Here is a 19051-nt window from a genome sequence, read left to right on the forward strand (position 1 = left end):
ACGTTATTTTTTTTGAAGGAAGGTTGAAAATTACGCTGTCTGGTCAATAATCTGAAGTGTATTTCTAGAATAGAATCTGTGAAACTTGAATTTAAAGGGTGAATACGTAACTTCACTTTATCCATTCTTCTTCTTCCCTCTTTTCCTTATCTTCTGCAATTCCATCCATTCCATCATTGCCATAGCCACAACCACTTTCTTTGTGTCTCTTCATAGACACAAAGACATTTAACATTCAATAACAACAACATAAAATGTCTCTATCTTTTGTTCGTATCTCTTGTTCCTCTCATTCATTTCCACACTCTTTCCCATCTCAATTACCAAATTCCCGCACTGCCCATTTTCTCTTATGTTCTTATAAACGCAGAAACGTGTACTGTTCATCTTCCATTCAGCGTGGTGTCTTCAAAGTATGTTCTTTTTCAACCTTTGGTGGAGGTGCTGAATTTGAAAGTATGAGTCAAAGAAGCCATGATGAAGAAGAAGATGATGAACAACAAATTAGGACTAGGGCTGGTGATGAAGATGAAGTGGAGGATGATGATGAAGAAGAAGGGTGTGTTAGTTCTTTTGTTTTTCCTGAAAGATGGGATGTTTTAGGTCTTGGACAAGCTATGGTAATTTCACTTTTCATTTCTCATTCAATGTGCTTGGAAGTTGGCAATGATATTCATGATGTTTAGATTGACTTTTTTTTTAATTTATCTACTGTTATAAGCATTTTTTAGAAGCTTATGAAAACAAGTTATAGGTTATATGAAGAAAAAAAAAAATTGACTTTATTTTACCTTTTGAGATATAAATAGCTTATACTTAAGCACTTACATGATAAGGACTTAATTAAGTTGTTTATCCAAACAGGGTTTTGGAAATACTTCAGTTCATTCTTACAAACGCTTATACCATACTATATAACTTTTATATGATATGTGCATTGAAGCAATGCTGCATTTAGATTTATATGCATGCCCTTTACTTGTAACTTGTAAGAATTTAGTCATGCTTTTCTATTTTGTTTGCTTTCCTTCATGCAGTCAACATATTATAATCCCTTCAATTATTGTTTATTTGCTGGGAAATCTCATGTATAATTTGATTTCATTGTGTTGAAATTAATATAGATACATCATACAATCTCTTGGATAGAGAAATGATATTTGAACATCCATTTAGTGACAACTTTTGCAACAACTTTCTCTCTCATACTCACATTATTTTTTACTTTATCTCTCTATTGCTATAGTTTCCGTGCCAATACCACTTTTTTCTTTGTAAATTATGGTTGTCAAATAAGTTTTCACCAAATTGGTTGTTCAAATAACACTCCTCAATTGGATAATAGCAATGACTTTTTAAGTGTGTTGTATTGCAAATTCTTTTAGGTAGACTTCTCTGGAACAGTTGATGAGGAGTTCCTGAAGAATTTGGGATTAGAAAAGGGAACAAGGAAACTTGTAAATCATGAGGAAAGAGGTAGAGTTTTGCAAGCCATGGATGGTTGCAGCTATAAAGCTGCTGCTGGTGGATCTCTTTCTAATACTTTAGTTGCCTTGGCAAGGCTTGGAGGTCGCTCTCTTCGAGATCCTGCTATAAATGTGGCAATGGCTGGCAGTGTGGCGAGCGATCTATTGGGTGGCTTCTACAGGTTTGACCTCGTAACTGCACTCTTCTCTGATCAAATTGTTATGGCTACTTAACTTGAGGCTCTTTTAGTTTCATATAAGGAAGAAGTTAATTTGTAACTTGTCCTTCTCTCATTTCTATACTATTATGAGTGATAGAATAATCTACAAGTCTTTCTTTTAATTGTTCTTCCATAAGTGAGAAGCATTCTTTTGGTTGGATTTTGCAATATGGTGATTTGCTTACATTTATTTTAAATTTTAGGGAAAAATTACGCCGAGCAAATGTGCAATTTCTTTCTGCACCTATCAAGGATGCGACAACTGGAACTGTTATAGTTCTCACAACACCAGATGCTCAACGCACAATGCTTGCATATCAGGTTCAATATACTTTATATTTCTGCTGCCACTTCCTTGTTGCACTTTGAGGATTCTGTGAAATGATTTTTCTAAGGAGATATATCATTAACGATTTACATATTGTTCATTAATTTTTCCCATTTCCTCACTAGTTTAAGAAATGCATTTTTATATATCTGTAGAAACACATACGCATGCTTAAGTTTAACTGACATATTGAATCAATCAACGGTAGGAGTTGCTCAAAAGTCTCACGAGTTCTTCTGTTCTTAAGTTAGATTGTGTAATTTTTATTTCATTATGAATGGTAAAGAAAATACATATTCCACGCATATACATTATTTACTATATATTCACATTATTTTTATTTCATTTTGAAAATCCTGATGAGCATCGAGTTTATTCTCTACCTCGGTTATTCTTGTGGAATACAATTGAAGACTTGAATTGCTTTGATTCAACTTGAAATGCTTCCATGCATTGGGTGCCCACAATATTGTTCTGCTATGACTCTTCTCTGAAACAAGTAATATTACCTTGCTGACTATACACAATACAAAAGTAGTCAAACTCGTCATTTTAACAAGTAATAGTTCTTGCTGATTTTTTTTCTCTCACTTGCCCTCTCTTCTGGTTGATTCACTTGTATGCTATTTTAGGAAATTTTAAGCACAGCTTTCAAATTGTATTTACCTTTATTAAGGCTAAATCTTTCGAATCTCTTCTCTTTTTTCAATTTTGCGGTCATTATATGAACTAATGAATGGAAAACGCTAATATTTCTGTATTCTGGTGTCAGGGCACATCGTCAACTGTCAACTTCGACACTTCCCTGGCAAGTGCAGTTTCTAAGACCAACATACTTGTTGTTGAAGGTTATTTATTTGAACTTCCTGATACTATTAAAGCAATAACAAAAGCTTGTAAGGAAGCTAGGAGTAACGGTGCTTTGGTTGCAGTAACAGCTTCAGACGTTACATGCATCGAGAGACATTATGATCATTTCTGGTAAGATTATTACGCGGCTTTGTTTTTTTCACATAATAATTCATTCATTTCCACTTTATGTCAAAATGATTGCATTTTCACATATCAAATTTTATGCAGCTTTCATCCTATTAAGCCTGGCCTTGTTCTCTAATAATAATGAATAGTGAATTTGTTAGGGTAAAGTGTAATGGCGTGTAATTATCTAAACATCATAATTTAATTTTCATATATTTTTTGCCGTGTTAGTTCAGAACAATGACATCTTTTGTTCTAAAACAAACTGCCATATCCCCTAATTTTGGTATTTATCTCAGTTTTATAAAATGTGGGAAATAACTATCTAAGAGACCCCGTAAATGTGGTGCGATACTATAATCAATATGCATGTGATGATAAGTATGGTAGGAGAATCATACTAAATGAATTTCTTAAGTTTTACACTACTTTTTTTTACAACCATTACTGTTATTCCGCTTTCAATTGCTTCATTTGAGACCTGGTAATAAGAGATAACTAGGTTTTTTGAAGGATGGAAGGGGAAGGAAAGGCGTTCTGCTGATAGCCTAATCAAACTTGTCGGAACCAAATAATTTAACTTGCAACAACTCGGTGCATTGATTTAATCCATAAATTAAAGATAAAGCATTGCTATTAAGTACGAAGATTGTGTAGTACGATTTACAAGAATACATGGGAGTTCTGCTTTTATTGTATTTAAAATAAATAAAATTTACCATTAATTAAGATCAGAACCTAATCTTATGGTTGTCTCGTGAAAACTCTTTTCGTAACAATTAGTGTTTAAGATAAACGATATGCAGGTGTTTAAACTACAGAAATATATGCTTGTAAGTAACTTGCATTTGTCCATTCAACAGGGAAATTGTAGGCAATTATGCAGATTTAATCTTCGCGAACGCTGACGAGGCGAGAGCTCTATGTAATTTTGATGCAAAGGAAAGCACTGTTTCTGTTACAAGGTATCTAAGTCAGTTTGTCCCTCTAGTATCCGTTACCGATGGTCTCCGAGGCTCTTACATAGGCGTAAAAGGTGAAGCAGTATACATCCCTCCTTCTCCATGTGTTCCGGTAGACACTTGTGGTGCTGGTGATGCATATGCATCTGGCATATTGTATGGTGTTTTAAGAGGCGTGTCGGATTTAAGAAATATAGGTACAATAGCAGCTAAGGTTGCAGCCACTGTTGTTGCACAGCAAGGAACAAGGCTTAGAATTTCAGATGCAGTCAAATTGGCCGAATCTTTTGAATTTCAACTTGATACGTCCGTTGTTAGGTCCGATATCGGTACTGTTTAATTAGATTGTAACCTTGTATTTAGTACCAAAATTCTTTCATATAATGAAGGAAGAAATGTATTCCTTTGATATGTTTCATAAGTCCTGTAAATACTTTCATTGTAAAAGAATAGCTATGCTGGCAATTAAATTACTTAGGCTTCTGTCCATTCTCCATCACACAATATTATTGTTATTAGGTACATTGATGTATTCTATCTAAATACCTATATGTAATATGAAGTGGGTTGGTCCATGTCATTTTGTATTTGGTCCATGTCATTGAAGTGGGTTGTGGTTAATAAAATGCGCAAGGTGCCTATTTTATTCTTCTTTTAATTAGGAATTGTGCTTCATTAATTGTTCATATTAATTTTGAAAACTTTTTTGGTGGTTTCTTTTTAGGGGCCCTTAATATCTCTTAGACCCCCTAAAATTCATTTCGCGTTTTTGAAGCATATCGCTTAGTTTGGGACCTATGTTCCGGAGGAGTTTTTGAAGAATTTAAGCAACGGAGATACGAACCAGAGGGTTATGTAGTTATCATATGTATTTATTTCTTTAAGAAATTATGAGAGAGCCACATAGGACACAAGCTACTTGGAATGGATTAATTAGAGCATTGCATCATTCTTCTTCAAGGGTCTGTCAGTAATAATACATAATCCACAAAGCATTAATTGAGCATTGAATTTCTACCAGAACTTCATCTTGATGATGAATTATGCATGAAAGTTTCAAACTTCGAAGAATTCCCATATGTGTTTTGTGTATCCATCATAGTTGACTTTGATTTAACTAGATCTTGAAAAAACCATAATTTTTCTAGTACTAAAACATTTATTAAGGTTGTTTAAATATGGGATAAACAAAGTTAAAAATACATGATCCAGTCATCAAAAAGACAAACACTAACACAAACGTTGTTTGTTTCACATACAAGTTGCAGAAATTCAAATCTGGAAAATGTTGCAGATGAGAAGTGAAGGGTAGTGGTGAAAGGTGGCAGAAGAAAAGGGTAGCTTTGGAGAAATGGTTGTTTTATTTGAGTTGAAGAAGATAAAGAAGAAAAGCAAGTTGGTGAGAGAGAAGCTTGTGAATTTGGTCAGCATAAAGGTCGGTCAATATCTTATTCACTTAAGCATATTTATATTGGATGCATTATTGCTGCTTAATATGATGGAAACAAATCCTCCGAAAGATAGATACCGAATGAATAGAACATGGGGTAAATTAGAAATTTGGGGGGGGGGGCGTAAGAGATATCGAGTGGCTTAAAAAGAAACTACCAGCTTTTTTCTTATAAAAATGTATGCCATAATCATGGCATTATGGCAAACCTCATTTTATTTATGATAAACTAAAATATTCCAACACGTAACTGAAGATTTTAATCTCTCAAAAGGACTAAGATTCAATTATGTTTTTCCATACGCACAAATTACATATTGAACCCTCAATCATACGATTAAAACTAACATACTCAAGTATCTATCATTTGTGTCACATCCATGTTACTAATACTTCGCCTTTATTTTACATTCTTTTTAGTCATAAATTTAATTTTAACTGCATTATTTGTATAACAAATTCCAGAGATCAAGTTTTAATTCAAGTATATTAAACTTTAATTTGCAAAAAGTTTGAAAGAGAAAAGTATAAAAAATAAAAATAAAACTAACATACTCCCAAAAAGACAAAATTGATAAGAGAAAAATATAAAAAAAATTACTTCACACCTTGTATCAAATGGACTTGAATTTGTCCCCAAAACTGAAATTTTTCTTTCTTAGGAGCATAATTTTTGTCATGTTACAAAGAAAAAGGATAAACTGATTTCGTGCAAGCTAGGATTCTAGCAAACTATATAAACTATTTTTCTATCCGCATATGACATGATTTTTTCAGGAAGAAAACAAAAAAAACATAACTAAGGGGATTGTAATCAGTATCAATCAAGGACTTCGGGAAAACTGTGATTGAAGCTTTGCTTTTGCCTCCTCATTTCTTGTTGTTCATCCACCAGTTGATAATTCAACCAAGAAAGGACCTAAAAATACGCCTAACCGCTGTGTCACATGCCTATACACAGATGTCTACCAAACAAATCTATCTGGAGGAGCTTGTTCTGGAATCTGTCAAATTAAAAGACATGAAACAGAGAAAAATGTCAGCATATATCTCACAAATTGAGAAAACATCCCCAACACTTGAATTTTAAACTATATAGTCAACAAAAAGTAAGCATATTTCTGCCAAATTTTAATGCTTGGAGATGACAAATTGTATATATAGTCAACAAAAAGTAAACATCCTATTGCAGATTCTATCCAATACTGTGACTGTATGTATCAAAAAGGAAATTTTGTCATGGTTTTGTAAATGAAATAAATGTTTTTGAGAAACCTGAATAGACACTTATTCCCAACTTCCACAAGAGGACAGTAGAAGACTATTACCTCTCCAGGATTCCATTTCTCCTTTAACCAGATACTATCATCCACAGACACATTCTCCACTTGGGACGTATTTCTGCAAGAATAAGTAACCATAAGATTCAAGAAAAAGTATTTGTAACTTGCACATGAAGCTGGATTAAAAGCTCTATAAAGATAGCCTCAGAAAGTTAGTGCAGTAACAAAGGTGAAGTTTCCAAGTAGGTTCAATACTAACAAAAGTCATTTCAGTATAGCAATATGTTACAGTTCAATACCAACATTAAAATCTTAATCTTTAAACTGTAACATATGGCTATACTGAAATGACTTTATCACTGATATATGCAATCAACTTTGTCCAAATTATATCATTTATAACTGGTGCAATTGGGTCATTTACTTTGTAGGGAAATTAACATGAGTTTTCTCATATTAACAAGAGTATCAATTATGAGTTTCATCACAAAAGTGAATTACATAAGAGTGTCAGGAGATTTGCTCAGATTGAAATACATGACTAATTTGAAGATGCAACTATCTGAAAATGCTCAAGGTCAATGGGCTGGGTTATGTCGTTATGATCTATATCGTATTAACTGAACTCTGTTTTCTAGAAAGTTGTACAACTATTTTTGGTTGACTATTGAATGAAAATGGATTTGATTAAATTGTCACAGCTACTACTTTAGAACTTTAAACTAGTGTGAGCAGTGACTTACAGCTGCACATCTGGTGCTGTCTGAAACATTGTAGTGGAGCTAGTGTTATTGAACCCAAAGGGTGGTTGTTGGAACTGGGAAGTAGAACCTGGAAACCCTGTCAACCCCACTGGTGTAGGAAAGGGGTTGACTTGACCACCAGAGATTCCACTGCCGAATAGATTTCCTGAGTTGGGTGTGAAAAAGTTTCCTACAGTTTATCACAACATCATGGTCAAACAAGGAAAATAGAAGACAAATGTACTCGTAGTGTTTGTCATAGAAATTTCGCAAAATACATACCTCCACCTCCAATGGAACTAGGCTGCACCGGAGTACTCATTAATGGTGCAGAAGGCCTAACAAGAAAGTTACAAACAGATTACCATATGCCAAAAGCAGACATAAAAAAAATGAGAATATAAAATAAAGGAACAAGATATAAACATTGCATGGGAAGCAAGTTCGAGACCTGTATCCTATCCATTATAGCATACAGTGTTTTCTTAGGGGAGACATAAGGTGGTTGAGGTGTGGGAGTACGAGTGGAGTGATAAGGAGGTTGTGGGTTCAACCCCCACCCACAACAAAAAACTAACATTAACACCGATTTTGAATCACTCAATGCCAAACAAAAAAACAAAAATACACTGATTTTGAATCACTCAATGCCAAGAAAACCATCATTTTAGGTATGTATTCGGATTTCGGACACCAAACTCTCATGACCTAGGTCATTCAACAGAACTTGCAACAGATATTCAACTAGTATGTATTAACATTTCTGAAACTGTAACCTTAAACCACTATAATAGAAAGATACATGTCTTTCACCACTCTTTTGACAATCACACCATGATCCCAAACAAAAACAAATAGTAGATAGCAGTTCTAGAAAAAGGAATCCCTGTAGAGGTGTGATGCAACCAACTAAAGAAAGTAGGTCACAAACAATCAGGCCTCGTCAATATCTCTATATGATTGCAAACCGTATAGCAGTTAAGCTCTTTGCTTTCCCTGTTAGCTAAAATTTGGATATTTCTTGATTTAGGTCATTTTTTGACTCCACAAAATTGAAAATAAAGAAAATGTTCTAAAGCATGGGATTGTTACCTTCCAAAGCCAGGGTTCAGTGAAGCACCCAGTTGGCTAAAGCTTGAGACTGATAAAGGACCATTATTTTGAGTGGCTGGTTGAAAGGCATTTGCATTGGCTCCATTGGATTGGAAGTTTTGAGTGGCTGGTTGAAAGGCATTTACGTTGGCTCCATTGGATTGGAAGTTTTGAATGTTGAGAGAAGACGTCAGAGGCATTTTGTAGGGTTCAGAAAGTAGTTTGTTAAACTCAACCAACTTGGATTGTAATATGTTTTTCTCTTTCTCAACCTGTAACAATATATATATATATATATATATATATATATATATATATATATATATATATTTCAAGGTTAAACCATAGACAATTGCATGAACATAACAATCACCTTGTAGTTGCAAACATGAGTACAAAAAACAAATCGAAATAAGACTTTTCTTCAATAGAAAAATAAATTTACTAAAGCAAAATGAATTATAAGTAGGTAGGCTTAAGGTATCCTCCAGACGGGGGATGGAAAAACAAAAGGAAATAAAAATGCAACAAATCAATACAATTTCTTAACATCACAAATAGGAATTCCGTGAAACTGTAGGCATATTAGAACAGGTTTCTTACAATTTGTGGCAAACTCATTCCTTTCTTATTATCCTCATAAGCCGCTGCCCGTAATTCTTCATAGCTAATATCTCCAACAATGTCACAAGGAGCACTGGATAAAAAATAAAAAATAAAAAAGTCAAAATCTATCATAATATTTAACTTCTGTATTAGTGCATTAGTTAAGATTCTTTAAAGCTATTTCTCTTTCAAGAGTGGAAAATTGATTGGGATCTCTGTTCAGTATAGAAGTTGGTGCATGAATTCCTTGAGGTGATGTTTTCAGGTTCATTTCAATAGACGGTGTATTCCCAATGGGCAATACAGCATTCACTCTGGAACTTTTTTTACTCCTTATTACAAACTGTGAACTGACAGTGGCAGAACTCACAAGTAACTAAAGAAGGCTCTATTAAAGTTTGTTGGAATTTGAATGAAAAATGTGGTCATGTATTTGAACATTCCAAGCAAATTCCAATCACTTGGCTTTGTAATGCAAATGAAAATGGTCCCCATCAAAACCTCTTTCATCTTTTGGACAGCAACTTCGGAAACGATTTTCAAGGATAAGTAAGGGATTAGCAAGGGCTTATGGAAATGTATAATGATTAGCGGTTCAGTCGGTGTTAAATGTGAAGAATAGATGGAAAACTAGTTGACATTGGCATTCTTTTGAAACATAGTCCACTGCACAACTTTTGAGGAATATGGATCTTTGCCAACATGATTTGCTAACTGCATTAGGTACTAGACTACTACATAATGACTTTCTCCATGATTAAGCAATATACTCCCTCCGTCCCAAATTGTATGACGTTTTGGGCATTTCACACGTATTAAGAAATGTAATTAATATTGTGTGGGAAAGATATATTATGAGTTGTTTTACAAAATTGTCCTCAATAAATGATATGGGAAAGATAAATGAAGAAATTGAAAGAAGAGAGAGTAATAAATAGTTAAGGATATAATAGGAAAAGTAACATTAATTTTTCATTGGTATTGTAAAGCGACATACAATTTGGGACAAATATTTTTTCTAAAGTGACATACAATTTGGGACGGAGGGAGTATTATTTATAGTAGCAAACAAACTTGATAAATGTTTTCAAACCCTTATGCATAAAAATAATACCCTTTACAGTGACCATAGCATGTAAGAATCCAAAGTGGTTTCTCTTGCTGAAAATCTTCTACAATCTGGCGCTTGCAAGCCTCGGGATCTGTACATCTTCAATAACATAAACCAAGCTTTAGTGAAGTATATAATTTAACTTAACTCTTGAAGAAGTGAACCCAATGCAAAGTGGAAAAAGAAAAAGGCAAGAGCCACAAACATTGATAAGGAACATGGAAATAAAATCAAAATCGACATACTGAGACTTCTTTAATATAGAAAAAGAAATATAATTAGATAGGGAGGGAGGGAAAAATACAAGAGATGGTCACGTTAACCCCGAAAAATGACTACAAATGTGAAGGAAACAAAATAATGACACTAAGTTTTATTTTGCTATTTTGTTTAATTGAGAAAGCAATGTAACACACGTGTTAGACACTCATTAGCATGCACTTTAGCTGAAACAAAGGTAGTGCATGTGCAAAATATATCATATTTTGTATCTTCAAATCAAAGGCAAAACCCTTAGGATCATGAGTCTATAACTCCGTATATGCATAGTGTAGGTGATTAGGCCTGGCTTTTTATGTTTTCTATTCAGAATTAAAAGGAAATATATCCAACAATAGGTAGCATTATTTTCATCCATGTTCCCTGTGCTCAGTTGAAACTACACTACATCAACAAAAATGTCTATGTTTGATGAGAGATGGATGAAGAATTCATCAGTACTTACTTATGATTCACTGTTTGAGAATTGTTATCAGACTGACGTGGAGTGCCGTTCTGGGGCTTGGATGAAGACCGACTCCATTTGTTGTTTTCAAGAGGCTGATTCATCAGAAGTAAACCATCAATACTAAATCAAATGATCACATAATTATATTAACAAGGAAGGTAAAATCAAACACAACAATGAGAACCTCATAAAAGCTACTCCTTGAATATTGAAGAGCATCAATGATATAGCCATGTATTATAAACAAAAAAGCTACTCATTAAATATTGAAGAGCATCAATGATATAGCCATGTATTATAAACAATGGTCAACAATAAAAATAAAAAATAAAAAAAAATAAAAAAAAAAAAAGAAAACGCCTTCACAATCTGTATATATTATGGGATGTATCAAAGAGTTTATTTAAGCTTATCTAATAAGTACTCTCAAGAGTTTATTAAATGGAAAATTAAGTTGTTTAAACTAAGGCCCTGTTTGGATAAACAACTTAATTAAATGCTTCTGGAATCAGCATCTATCATATAAATGCTTATATATAGTACAAGTTGTTGTCCTAAGATATTGTGAAGCTATGCAGCGCCGGTATTACATTCAATTATGTCATTTTCCCATACAATAGTTGTTTTGGACGTGTTAGTGTCATTACTTCATAGTCATAAAGAGCTTGTTGAAATAAACTAAAAACTACATGTTATAAGTTGTTTCCATAATCTCAAATACAAAAATCCAATTAAACCCTAAAAGACAGTATGAATTATATGAAAAGAGTAATAAGAACCTGGGATTGGTTTGGTTTGAAATCAGAACGAGGAGCCCCATTGTTTTGTGAACCAAAACCAAAAGGGTTGGTCTTTGGTTGGTGGTTGTTAGAGGCAGAGGTAGAGGTAGAACCAAATCCAAAAGGGTTTGTATTTTGTTGTCCTCCTCCACCACCACCACCAAACCCATTATTATTAGATGTTCTCTGTTGTTGTTGATGAATGTTTCTACAAGTAGTTCCAAATCTACACCTGAAACATGAACAACAAACGCAAATTCAATTTTTATGACAAAAACACATAATCGATTATGTTATAAGAGTATATAATATAAAGAAGAGGAATGACCTGCCTCGCAGGAAGTGTTGACAAATTTCTCTCATTGCTTAAATTCACACTTCAAACCGCAATACCGTTCTTCTAGTAAAGAAAAGGTATAACAAAATTACCGAACAAAAATGTATACCAATTTACTATAAGATTTCAAAGATCGCGTAGATTTTACTGTCAAAACAAAAATTGCTTAGAGTTTAAGCAAATATTAGGAGTGTTTTTGTTGAATAAGTGGGGCCAAGGACTAAATATTTTTGTGTTTTTGTTTTTTTAAAATTGTGTTTTTTTTTTTTTTTTTTACCATGGATCAAAACTTAAACTCGTCATATTTGCATGGACCAAAACCATATTTTAGCCTATAATATATTATGTAGGATCCATTTATATCACTCATATGAGTAGTATGTATGTGGATGCTCCTGAACAAAGTCAAATAAAATGTTGTATCTTTTCAGAAACTTTGAGCCACCAAATTCATCTAATATCACAATTAGGATTCCAACATCTTTGCTGTTAAAGGAGCAAAAGTAACCACTTGAGCAAGTATAAGTCTCTTGTAGGTTACCAAGTCCACTTATCATTTAAACGAATATCCAAAATTGTAGGAGGTTTAATTTGTTAAATAGCTTGAACAAGATTGGGTGACATCATCGTTGCCAAGCTTTGGAGGTCCCAACCACCATCGTTACACACATCTTTCAATTTGAGCTTTGTATCACTATGTTTACAAAATGTACTTGTTGACATAGAGGGCCTAGTTTGGTCCAATACTCATACCAAAAGAAAGTTTCACCAGCCCCTATATGCACCTTATAACCAGGAGCAAAAGAACTTCTTTTGAATGTTTAATATGACATTTTAAAGAATTTCATCAACCTTCCTCAAGAATATTGGAGACCCAATATTATCTTTTCTATTGCATCCGGATCAGGCGCTCCTCTATCCTTGGACGAGGTTGCTCGAGCAAGAACTAACAGACACTTTGCACGTGTTCTAGTTGATGTGGATTTATCGAATTGTTTGCATGAAATAACTCTTTTTGAAAGGGAAAGTTTCACTTATTTTGTGGACATTGAATATGGGAGGCTTCCATATTTTTTTTTCTAACAATGTCAAACCATTGGCCACTCAATAAAAAAAATGTAGTAGAGTTGTTAATGAGAACCCTAAGGAGAAAGTTGTACCAAAGAAGGTAATGCTCACATATGAGCCAAAGGCTAGGGGCTCAAAAGTGGAATGGTGTGAATCATAATGAGGAAACATGGCTACCATGGCTGCCAAAGAACATGGCTACCATAAGGCATAAGCTCGTCTCTAAAAGGAGTCGCAAACAAAAGAAAAAGGACAAGGCTTCTAATCGAGAGTAGTACAATACCTTAGTTTTTGGTGTTTATCCTTCTTTTAGGTGCCCTTAACTTTGGTGCCTTGTTATGGGATTTTACATGTTTTCTGTATTTCTGCTATAGCAAATTACTTGTATCGTTGTCCCCAATTTAGTAACTTCTTGTGATCAGATTGACGTTTTTCAATAATTAAAAAAAATGTTAACATTATAAAGAGTGTTAGTGTTTTTTTTTTTTTGAGAGAATAAAGAGTGTTAGTGTTAACAATACAATCTGTGACAATGTCACTCCAACATGAATTCCATTATCTAGTAAATTCATTTGGATGCTATTAAATTGTAAGGATCTCATTTATTATGTGGTAGGACCCATGTTCAAAATAATAGATTAATAATAGTACCACATATATTTTTTTGCCAATAATAAATAGAGTATCAAAAAGATAGTGTGAAGCCAGATAATGTATAGTTAGCACTTAGCACATCTTATCTTATTATAGTACATAAAAGATAATCATACCCACTAATACATTGTGTGCATTCCTATGTGTATGTAATATTACACGAATCAACTACAAGTATATTGGTTATTAATGTCATAAGAAGTCAAGCTCCAACTCCAAAAGCAGAAAAGAGAAGCAAAGGCCAATAATCAAGCACTTTTAAAGTTTAATCCACTAACTAGTCCACTAGCCAAACAATACTACATATACTACTTTAAACTTTGAAAGGACAAGGACAATGGTCATGTACCAAACCAAGGGAATAAAATTAATACACATCAACATAACTTTATTTTATTGCCAAACTAGATGCTAATGCTATACAATTCCTTTCTATAAACCACCAATATATACATTTAGCATCACAAAACCAGTACAATAAATTCCCCACTTATATTATTACCTGCTTTCCAACATTTTTTTTTTATATTCTTCTCCCTTTTTTTTCCTATACAATGTAGAGCAGTAAATCCCTACACCGGCCTCAGGGAACAAGGCTCTGGTGTTACAACTATTGCCAAAAACATAAAATCATATTTTCTGAGGACACTACTTTTTTGGTGTAAATCGGGTGTCCTCTGTGCGAACCCGTAAAGAGACTGATCCTCAAACCAAATATGACTTTAATGGCTGAGGATACCACTTTGAGAAAGTGATAACAACTGTTGTATATTTTTTAGGTATAAACATTGATTGCTAAGTGACATTAAAACCACTATATAACATTATTATTAATTTTAGAATTCTATAATGATTCCTCCCCCCATTGGAGCTCTATGTGGAATTCCTTTCCTCCTCTTAACTGTTCTGTAACTCACTGCTGTTGGAGGTGGTGTTGAAGGTGTAAAACTATGACTTCTGTTTCTGCCACTTCCATTGCTAATGCCATTCATTGACTCTTCACCATCAGACCCATCTTTCTGACTCAACATTTTATTCTTCCTCAACTTCTTGGAGGTTCCAACAATCTAACAAGAAAAAATCAAAAAGTTGAAGAAGTCATTTATAAATCCACCTACTCTCATCATCATTTTCCTTACTTTTTCAAAGGAAACATAAAAAGTACACCTTAATGTTTGCATACTTTATACAGAAAAGAAGTAGGAGGTAGTTACAATTGTTTTACTTTACAGATTACATACAAGTGTAACATTTCTACAAAAACAATATAATAATCAAATTTCGGAAAGTAATAAGCAATATTTTGCTATTGCTAATGTGATCCAAAAATGTAGTTTGTGAATCCATCTAACCATTTTAACACTTTACAATAGAAAACTTCCCACACAGGTCAATCAGCTTCAATTAGCGGAAACAATCATTGACCAAACTTTACTTGCCTGACTGGATTCCAGATTACCAACCAGATAGTTAAGACGAAAATGAAGGTATTAAGTATGAAGCACGGATACGGACACGACACAGTAATTTGAAAGAAAAAAAATCACATAATTCAGTGTAATTGTAATTACAAGTGTCGGTGTCGGACACCGGGACACGCCTAATCCGAAGAGTGTCCGTGCTACATAGGGTATTAAAAGCAAATAAATGCATATGAATATGGTTTAGTTAAAACTATATATTATATACCTTACAACCAAGAGAGCAGAAGCTGAAGGAATCAAGAAGGCTGCGGTCACAGACTTGGCAGGTGTTGGTGACCCCTTTTCCAGGCCTAGGTTGAGGCCTTTCATTCAAAAACACAATCTTTGCACTGTTTATAACATATGTTTGAACCTCTGCTATGTCCAGAAATTTCTGTATCTCAGAAACCCTTATCACATCATGGTATGAAGACCTCCTTATCTATCAACATTGATAAAAAAAATCTTTCATCAGAGAATATCAACCACATTATTTATTTTAGCAAAAAACAAAATACCATAATTTAAATAAAAATTATCCATCCATCAAAAACAATATAATTGAGCAACAATAATAACAAGCAATTATTCAAAGGATTTTTTTTTTTTTAATTATTGAATTGGTCAAAGGGAATTATTTGATCATCACAATGCACAGTACACAATCAATTACAAACACCAAAATTATTTAATTATCAAATTTTCACATAATTGGGTCAAATTGAGTGATGAATCCCAAACAAAACACAATTAACTGATTTGAAACCAAAAATTGGTACCTGAATTGTTCTATGTTGTTTATGAGAAGCAAGACAAACAGAACAGAGGGCTCCATTGTTACAATCCAAGCAATACATATTGCATTCACTCTTGTGTGAATCTGAGTGGACTTTGCATTGAACAAAGAAACTTGTTTGAAGAAGTGGTTGCAACCATGGTGGCCACTTGTTTTCTTCTTCATTGTTACCTCCTCCACCTCCCTGATTCCAAAAAAAAAAAAATCAAATTTTTTCAATTGGGTATACAATTAAAATAAAAAATTACAAACAAACATTAAAAGGGTATTTGTAAATGACACTAACCATGATTGAATTATGATGATATTGTTGAAACTGGGTTATGCTAATTTTGATGAATAAGTAGTAAAGTGGAGGTGTAAAGAAAGAAAAAAGAGAACTTTGTACAAGTATGAATGGAGAGAGAAGGAAAAAGGTTGGAACTTGGAAGTGGGGCTATGCTTTTGTAGTGGCGGGTGATGAAGGGAAGAGAAAGAGAAAGAGAAAGAGAAAGAGAAAAACAAGACCAAGTGTGCTTATCTTTTTGTTCTTCAAAAAACAACAACAACCGAACCTCACTCCAAACCCAAACCTAAGAGGCTGCGTTTTCTTCAAGGAATGTCATATGTGGTCACATTCAGTTTTTATTTATTTATTTAATCAATCAAGATTCAATTTTATAGTCAATAAATCCTAATTTAATCAATAAAAATATCAAAATTATTTAATCGTGATCGGAGTTTGAATCCAATTTATTTTTTAATGGTATTTGTGAGTTTTCAATGGTTATTGTTAATTCATCTATTTAATAAAAAAACTTAATTTTACTCATCCCAATTTTCTCAAAGTTCAGTTTAACCTTAACCTTAGGCTAAACAATGTGACAACTACCTCAACTCTTCCATTTATATGTGTGAGTGTTCATTGTTATTGTTATTTCGTACATCTATAAAAAAAAATACAATCATGATTTACTTATGTTAGATGCATTAGTTTGTCCTCAACACAAAAATATTATGATTAGTTTGTGTACTATTTTTTGTTGAAATAGAATCGAAAAAGTGTGAGAGTTGAAATTGAGTTTACTCTCTTTTCTTATGATAAAGTAGAATAGCGGCTAGAAATACACATCTCAAAATGAATAATCTTCATGGTGTCCACATCTTCGAACTAAAGCACTTGAATATATCATGCAATGTTCTTAACTAAGCTCACATTGGACGTCTAACTAAGTTAAGTGTAAGTCATTTTTTTTGTCAAATAATCTGGTGGTAAAAATTCAGCTCTTAAAACAAATAAGTGAGTGTTTGGGGTTCGAACACCGACTTAATATATATTATACAATGTCATGAGATAACACCAGACGTCATCTCTCATAACTAATTAAATTAAATTATTTACATTTTTGTTCATGTATGCGTTTTTCTTGTGATGATTATTGCGTTTTTTCGTGATAAAAGTATACTTTTTTTTCATATTTTAGTACCGACATAGTTTGGGCCTTTTGATTTATGGATACTATAGTTTGTTTTATGTAGGTAATTAAGTAATTAAACCGTGTACGAATTTTCAAAATTGATTGCTACTAGATTAATCGTCCCGTCCAATTTTAATTTACGGTCATTGTCTTTCAACCATATATTTTACCTCATATTTATTTTATAAATTTTCTGATGGAGTTTCTTTACATATGTTGAATATTTGACTTTCAACTTTAGACTCAAACAGGTTTCAAAAAAAAAAACTTTTAGACTCAAACAATGCATTCATTTGACCCTGTTATTATGTTCACAGTGCTTATAAGGTATAGAAATGAATTTCTTTTATGAAATATTGAGTCAAAAGAAAGATAAATGAATGCTAAAATTTGGTGCTTAAGAATTTACCTTTATTTAATACAAGATACCAAAGAATTTACCTTTAAAATTATTAAACCTCTTGTTTAAACTTTAAACTCATTATTATGTTTCAAGTATTTATTTCAAAAAGAAAGTTTTCAATGCAATCGTGATATATATAAATTGCGGATTCATAAAAATAAAATAAAAAATGACTTAGGTAAGCGTACTAATTTTAAGGAAACCTGGTAAGGAGGAATTACTAATACATAGTTACATACGTATTTTTTTGAAGGAGTTACATATTTAAAGTATATTCAGTCATATTTTTAATGTATTTTCATAGTATTATTTCTCAGAGTATTTTATTCAAAAATGACTTAGGTAAGAGTACTAATTTAAAAAAAAAATGTATTTTCGTAGTATTATTCCTTAGAGTATTTTTAAAGTTAATTATATTTAATTCAGTCTTATTAATACATTGACATTTTGCTTGCACAGTGTCAGCTTTGAATTTTCAATTTATATCAAAGTAGTTTGATGATGCAATTTTGGTAGAACCCCTCAATAATACATGAGAGACTTGTCAGATTTTATTTATATATAATATAATTTATGCAAACTAAAACAATCAATAACCAAAACGTCACACCCTTTACTCTTATTTAAAATCATATCATAAAGTAATGTATGTTATAATTTAATGTATATCATTCATTATATAAACGCAATTCTAAAATTATTTAAAATCATACCATATGAATATGTCCATTGTTCATTAAATTTAGAATCTAATTTGCACACGGATAGTGTAAATATATTTTACGAATGCACTATGGTAAGGGATCTTACTTTTCTTTCATATATTTTTGCTCATTTCCATCAAATAGTCGAGCGTGAGTTAACTCACGCAGTGTATTTTTTAACGTGGGTTAACTCACGTAGAATGGAAATGAGTAAAAGCAGATGGGAGAAGAGCAATTCTCAACGAGAAGAGCTTCATAGCAAGAATTGACCTCATGATAGACATGACAATGGAAGTCAAAAACTTGACAACAACGATAGAGGAGGTTCCAATATGACAATGTAACCCTTTAATACAACGGTAGATAAAGGGTGAAATTTTTATTAATAAACGACACTAATGATTATTTTACGACCGTCTCGAG

At 32.8% G+C, this 19051-nt stretch overlaps 3 protein-coding genes across 3 annotated transcripts; 1 reads left to right on the forward strand and 2 right to left on the reverse strand.

Annotated features, from left to right (window-relative positions):
• Positions 1-101: 101 nt before the first annotated feature.
• LOC11444445 (uncharacterized sugar kinase slr0537) lies at positions 102-4581 on the forward strand. The gene is made up of 5 exons (XM_003607402.4): positions 102-620; positions 1386-1648; positions 1891-2008; positions 2788-2996; positions 3857-4581. The coding sequence occupies exons 1-5, from the start codon at positions 255-257 to the stop codon at positions 4293-4295; spliced, it is 1395 nt and encodes a 464-aa protein (XP_003607450.1). The 5' UTR covers positions 102-254; the 3' UTR covers positions 4296-4581.
• A 1395-nt stretch (positions 4582-5976) lies between these two features.
• Positions 5977-12248, reverse strand: LOC11445471 (zinc finger CCCH domain-containing protein 16). Its single transcript, XM_003607404.4, has 10 exons — positions 12075-12248; positions 11747-11978; positions 10965-11059; positions 10244-10339; positions 9127-9220; positions 8524-8795; positions 7714-7769; positions 7432-7621; positions 6734-6806; positions 5977-6409 (listed from the first exon to the last, which is right to left on the reverse strand). The coding sequence occupies exons 1-10, from the start codon at positions 12107-12109 to the stop codon at positions 6371-6373; spliced, it is 1182 nt and encodes a 393-aa protein (XP_003607452.1). The 5' UTR covers positions 12110-12248; the 3' UTR covers positions 5977-6370.
• A 1903-nt stretch (positions 12249-14151) lies between these two features.
• Positions 14152-16602, reverse strand: LOC11444446 (protein RGF1 INDUCIBLE TRANSCRIPTION FACTOR 1). Its single transcript, XM_003607405.4, has 4 exons — positions 16351-16602; positions 16048-16248; positions 15495-15710; positions 14152-14872 (listed from the first exon to the last, which is right to left on the reverse strand). Exons 1-4 carry the CDS (start codon positions 16351-16353, stop codon positions 14642-14644), a joined length of 651 nt encoding a protein of 216 aa, XP_003607453.1. The 5' UTR covers positions 16354-16602; the 3' UTR covers positions 14152-14641.
• Between the last annotated feature and the right edge of the window lie 2449 nt (positions 16603-19051).

The sequence above is a fragment of the Medicago truncatula genome, chromosome 4 (assembly GCF_003473485.1).
Source record: "Medicago truncatula cultivar Jemalong A17 chromosome 4, MtrunA17r5.0-ANR, whole genome shotgun sequence".
Classification (NCBI taxonomy): domain Eukaryota; kingdom Viridiplantae; phylum Streptophyta; class Magnoliopsida; order Fabales; family Fabaceae; genus Medicago; species Medicago truncatula.

Excerpts from the sequence above, each read along its gene's own strand:
- LOC11445471 (XM_003607404.4), bottom strand. The coding sequence starts at position 12,109 with ATGAGAGAAATTTGTCAACACTTCCTGCGAGGCAG. Across the intron at positions 6,807-7,431 it reads ACAGCACCAGATGTGCAGCT|AAATACGTCCCAAGTGGAGA; the intron begins GTAAGTCACTGC and ends TTATTCTTGCAG. Across the intron at positions 6,410-6,733 it reads AGAAATGGAATCCTGGAGAG|ATTCCAGAACAAGCTCCTCC; the intron begins GTAATAGTCTTC and ends TTAATTTGACAG.
- LOC11444445 (XM_003607402.4), top strand. The coding sequence starts at position 255 with ATGTCTCTATCTTTTGTTCGTATCTCTTGTTCCTCTCATTCATTTCCA. Across the intron at positions 1,649-1,890 it reads CTATTGGGTGGCTTCTACAG|GGAAAAATTACGCCGAGCAA; the intron begins GTTTGACCTCGT and ends TTTAAATTTTAG. Across the intron at positions 2,009-2,787 it reads GCACAATGCTTGCATATCAG|GGCACATCGTCAACTGTCAA; the intron begins GTTCAATATACT and ends TTCTGGTGTCAG.
- LOC11444446 (XM_003607405.4), bottom strand. Across the intron at positions 15,711-16,047 it reads AACAACATAGAACAATTCAG|ATAAGGAGGTCTTCATACCA; the intron begins GTACCAATTTTT and ends CAATGTTGATAG. Across the intron at positions 14,873-15,494 it reads TCTGCTCTCTTGGTTGTAAG|ATTGTTGGAACCTCCAAGAA; the intron begins GTATATAATATA and ends TTTTCTTGTTAG.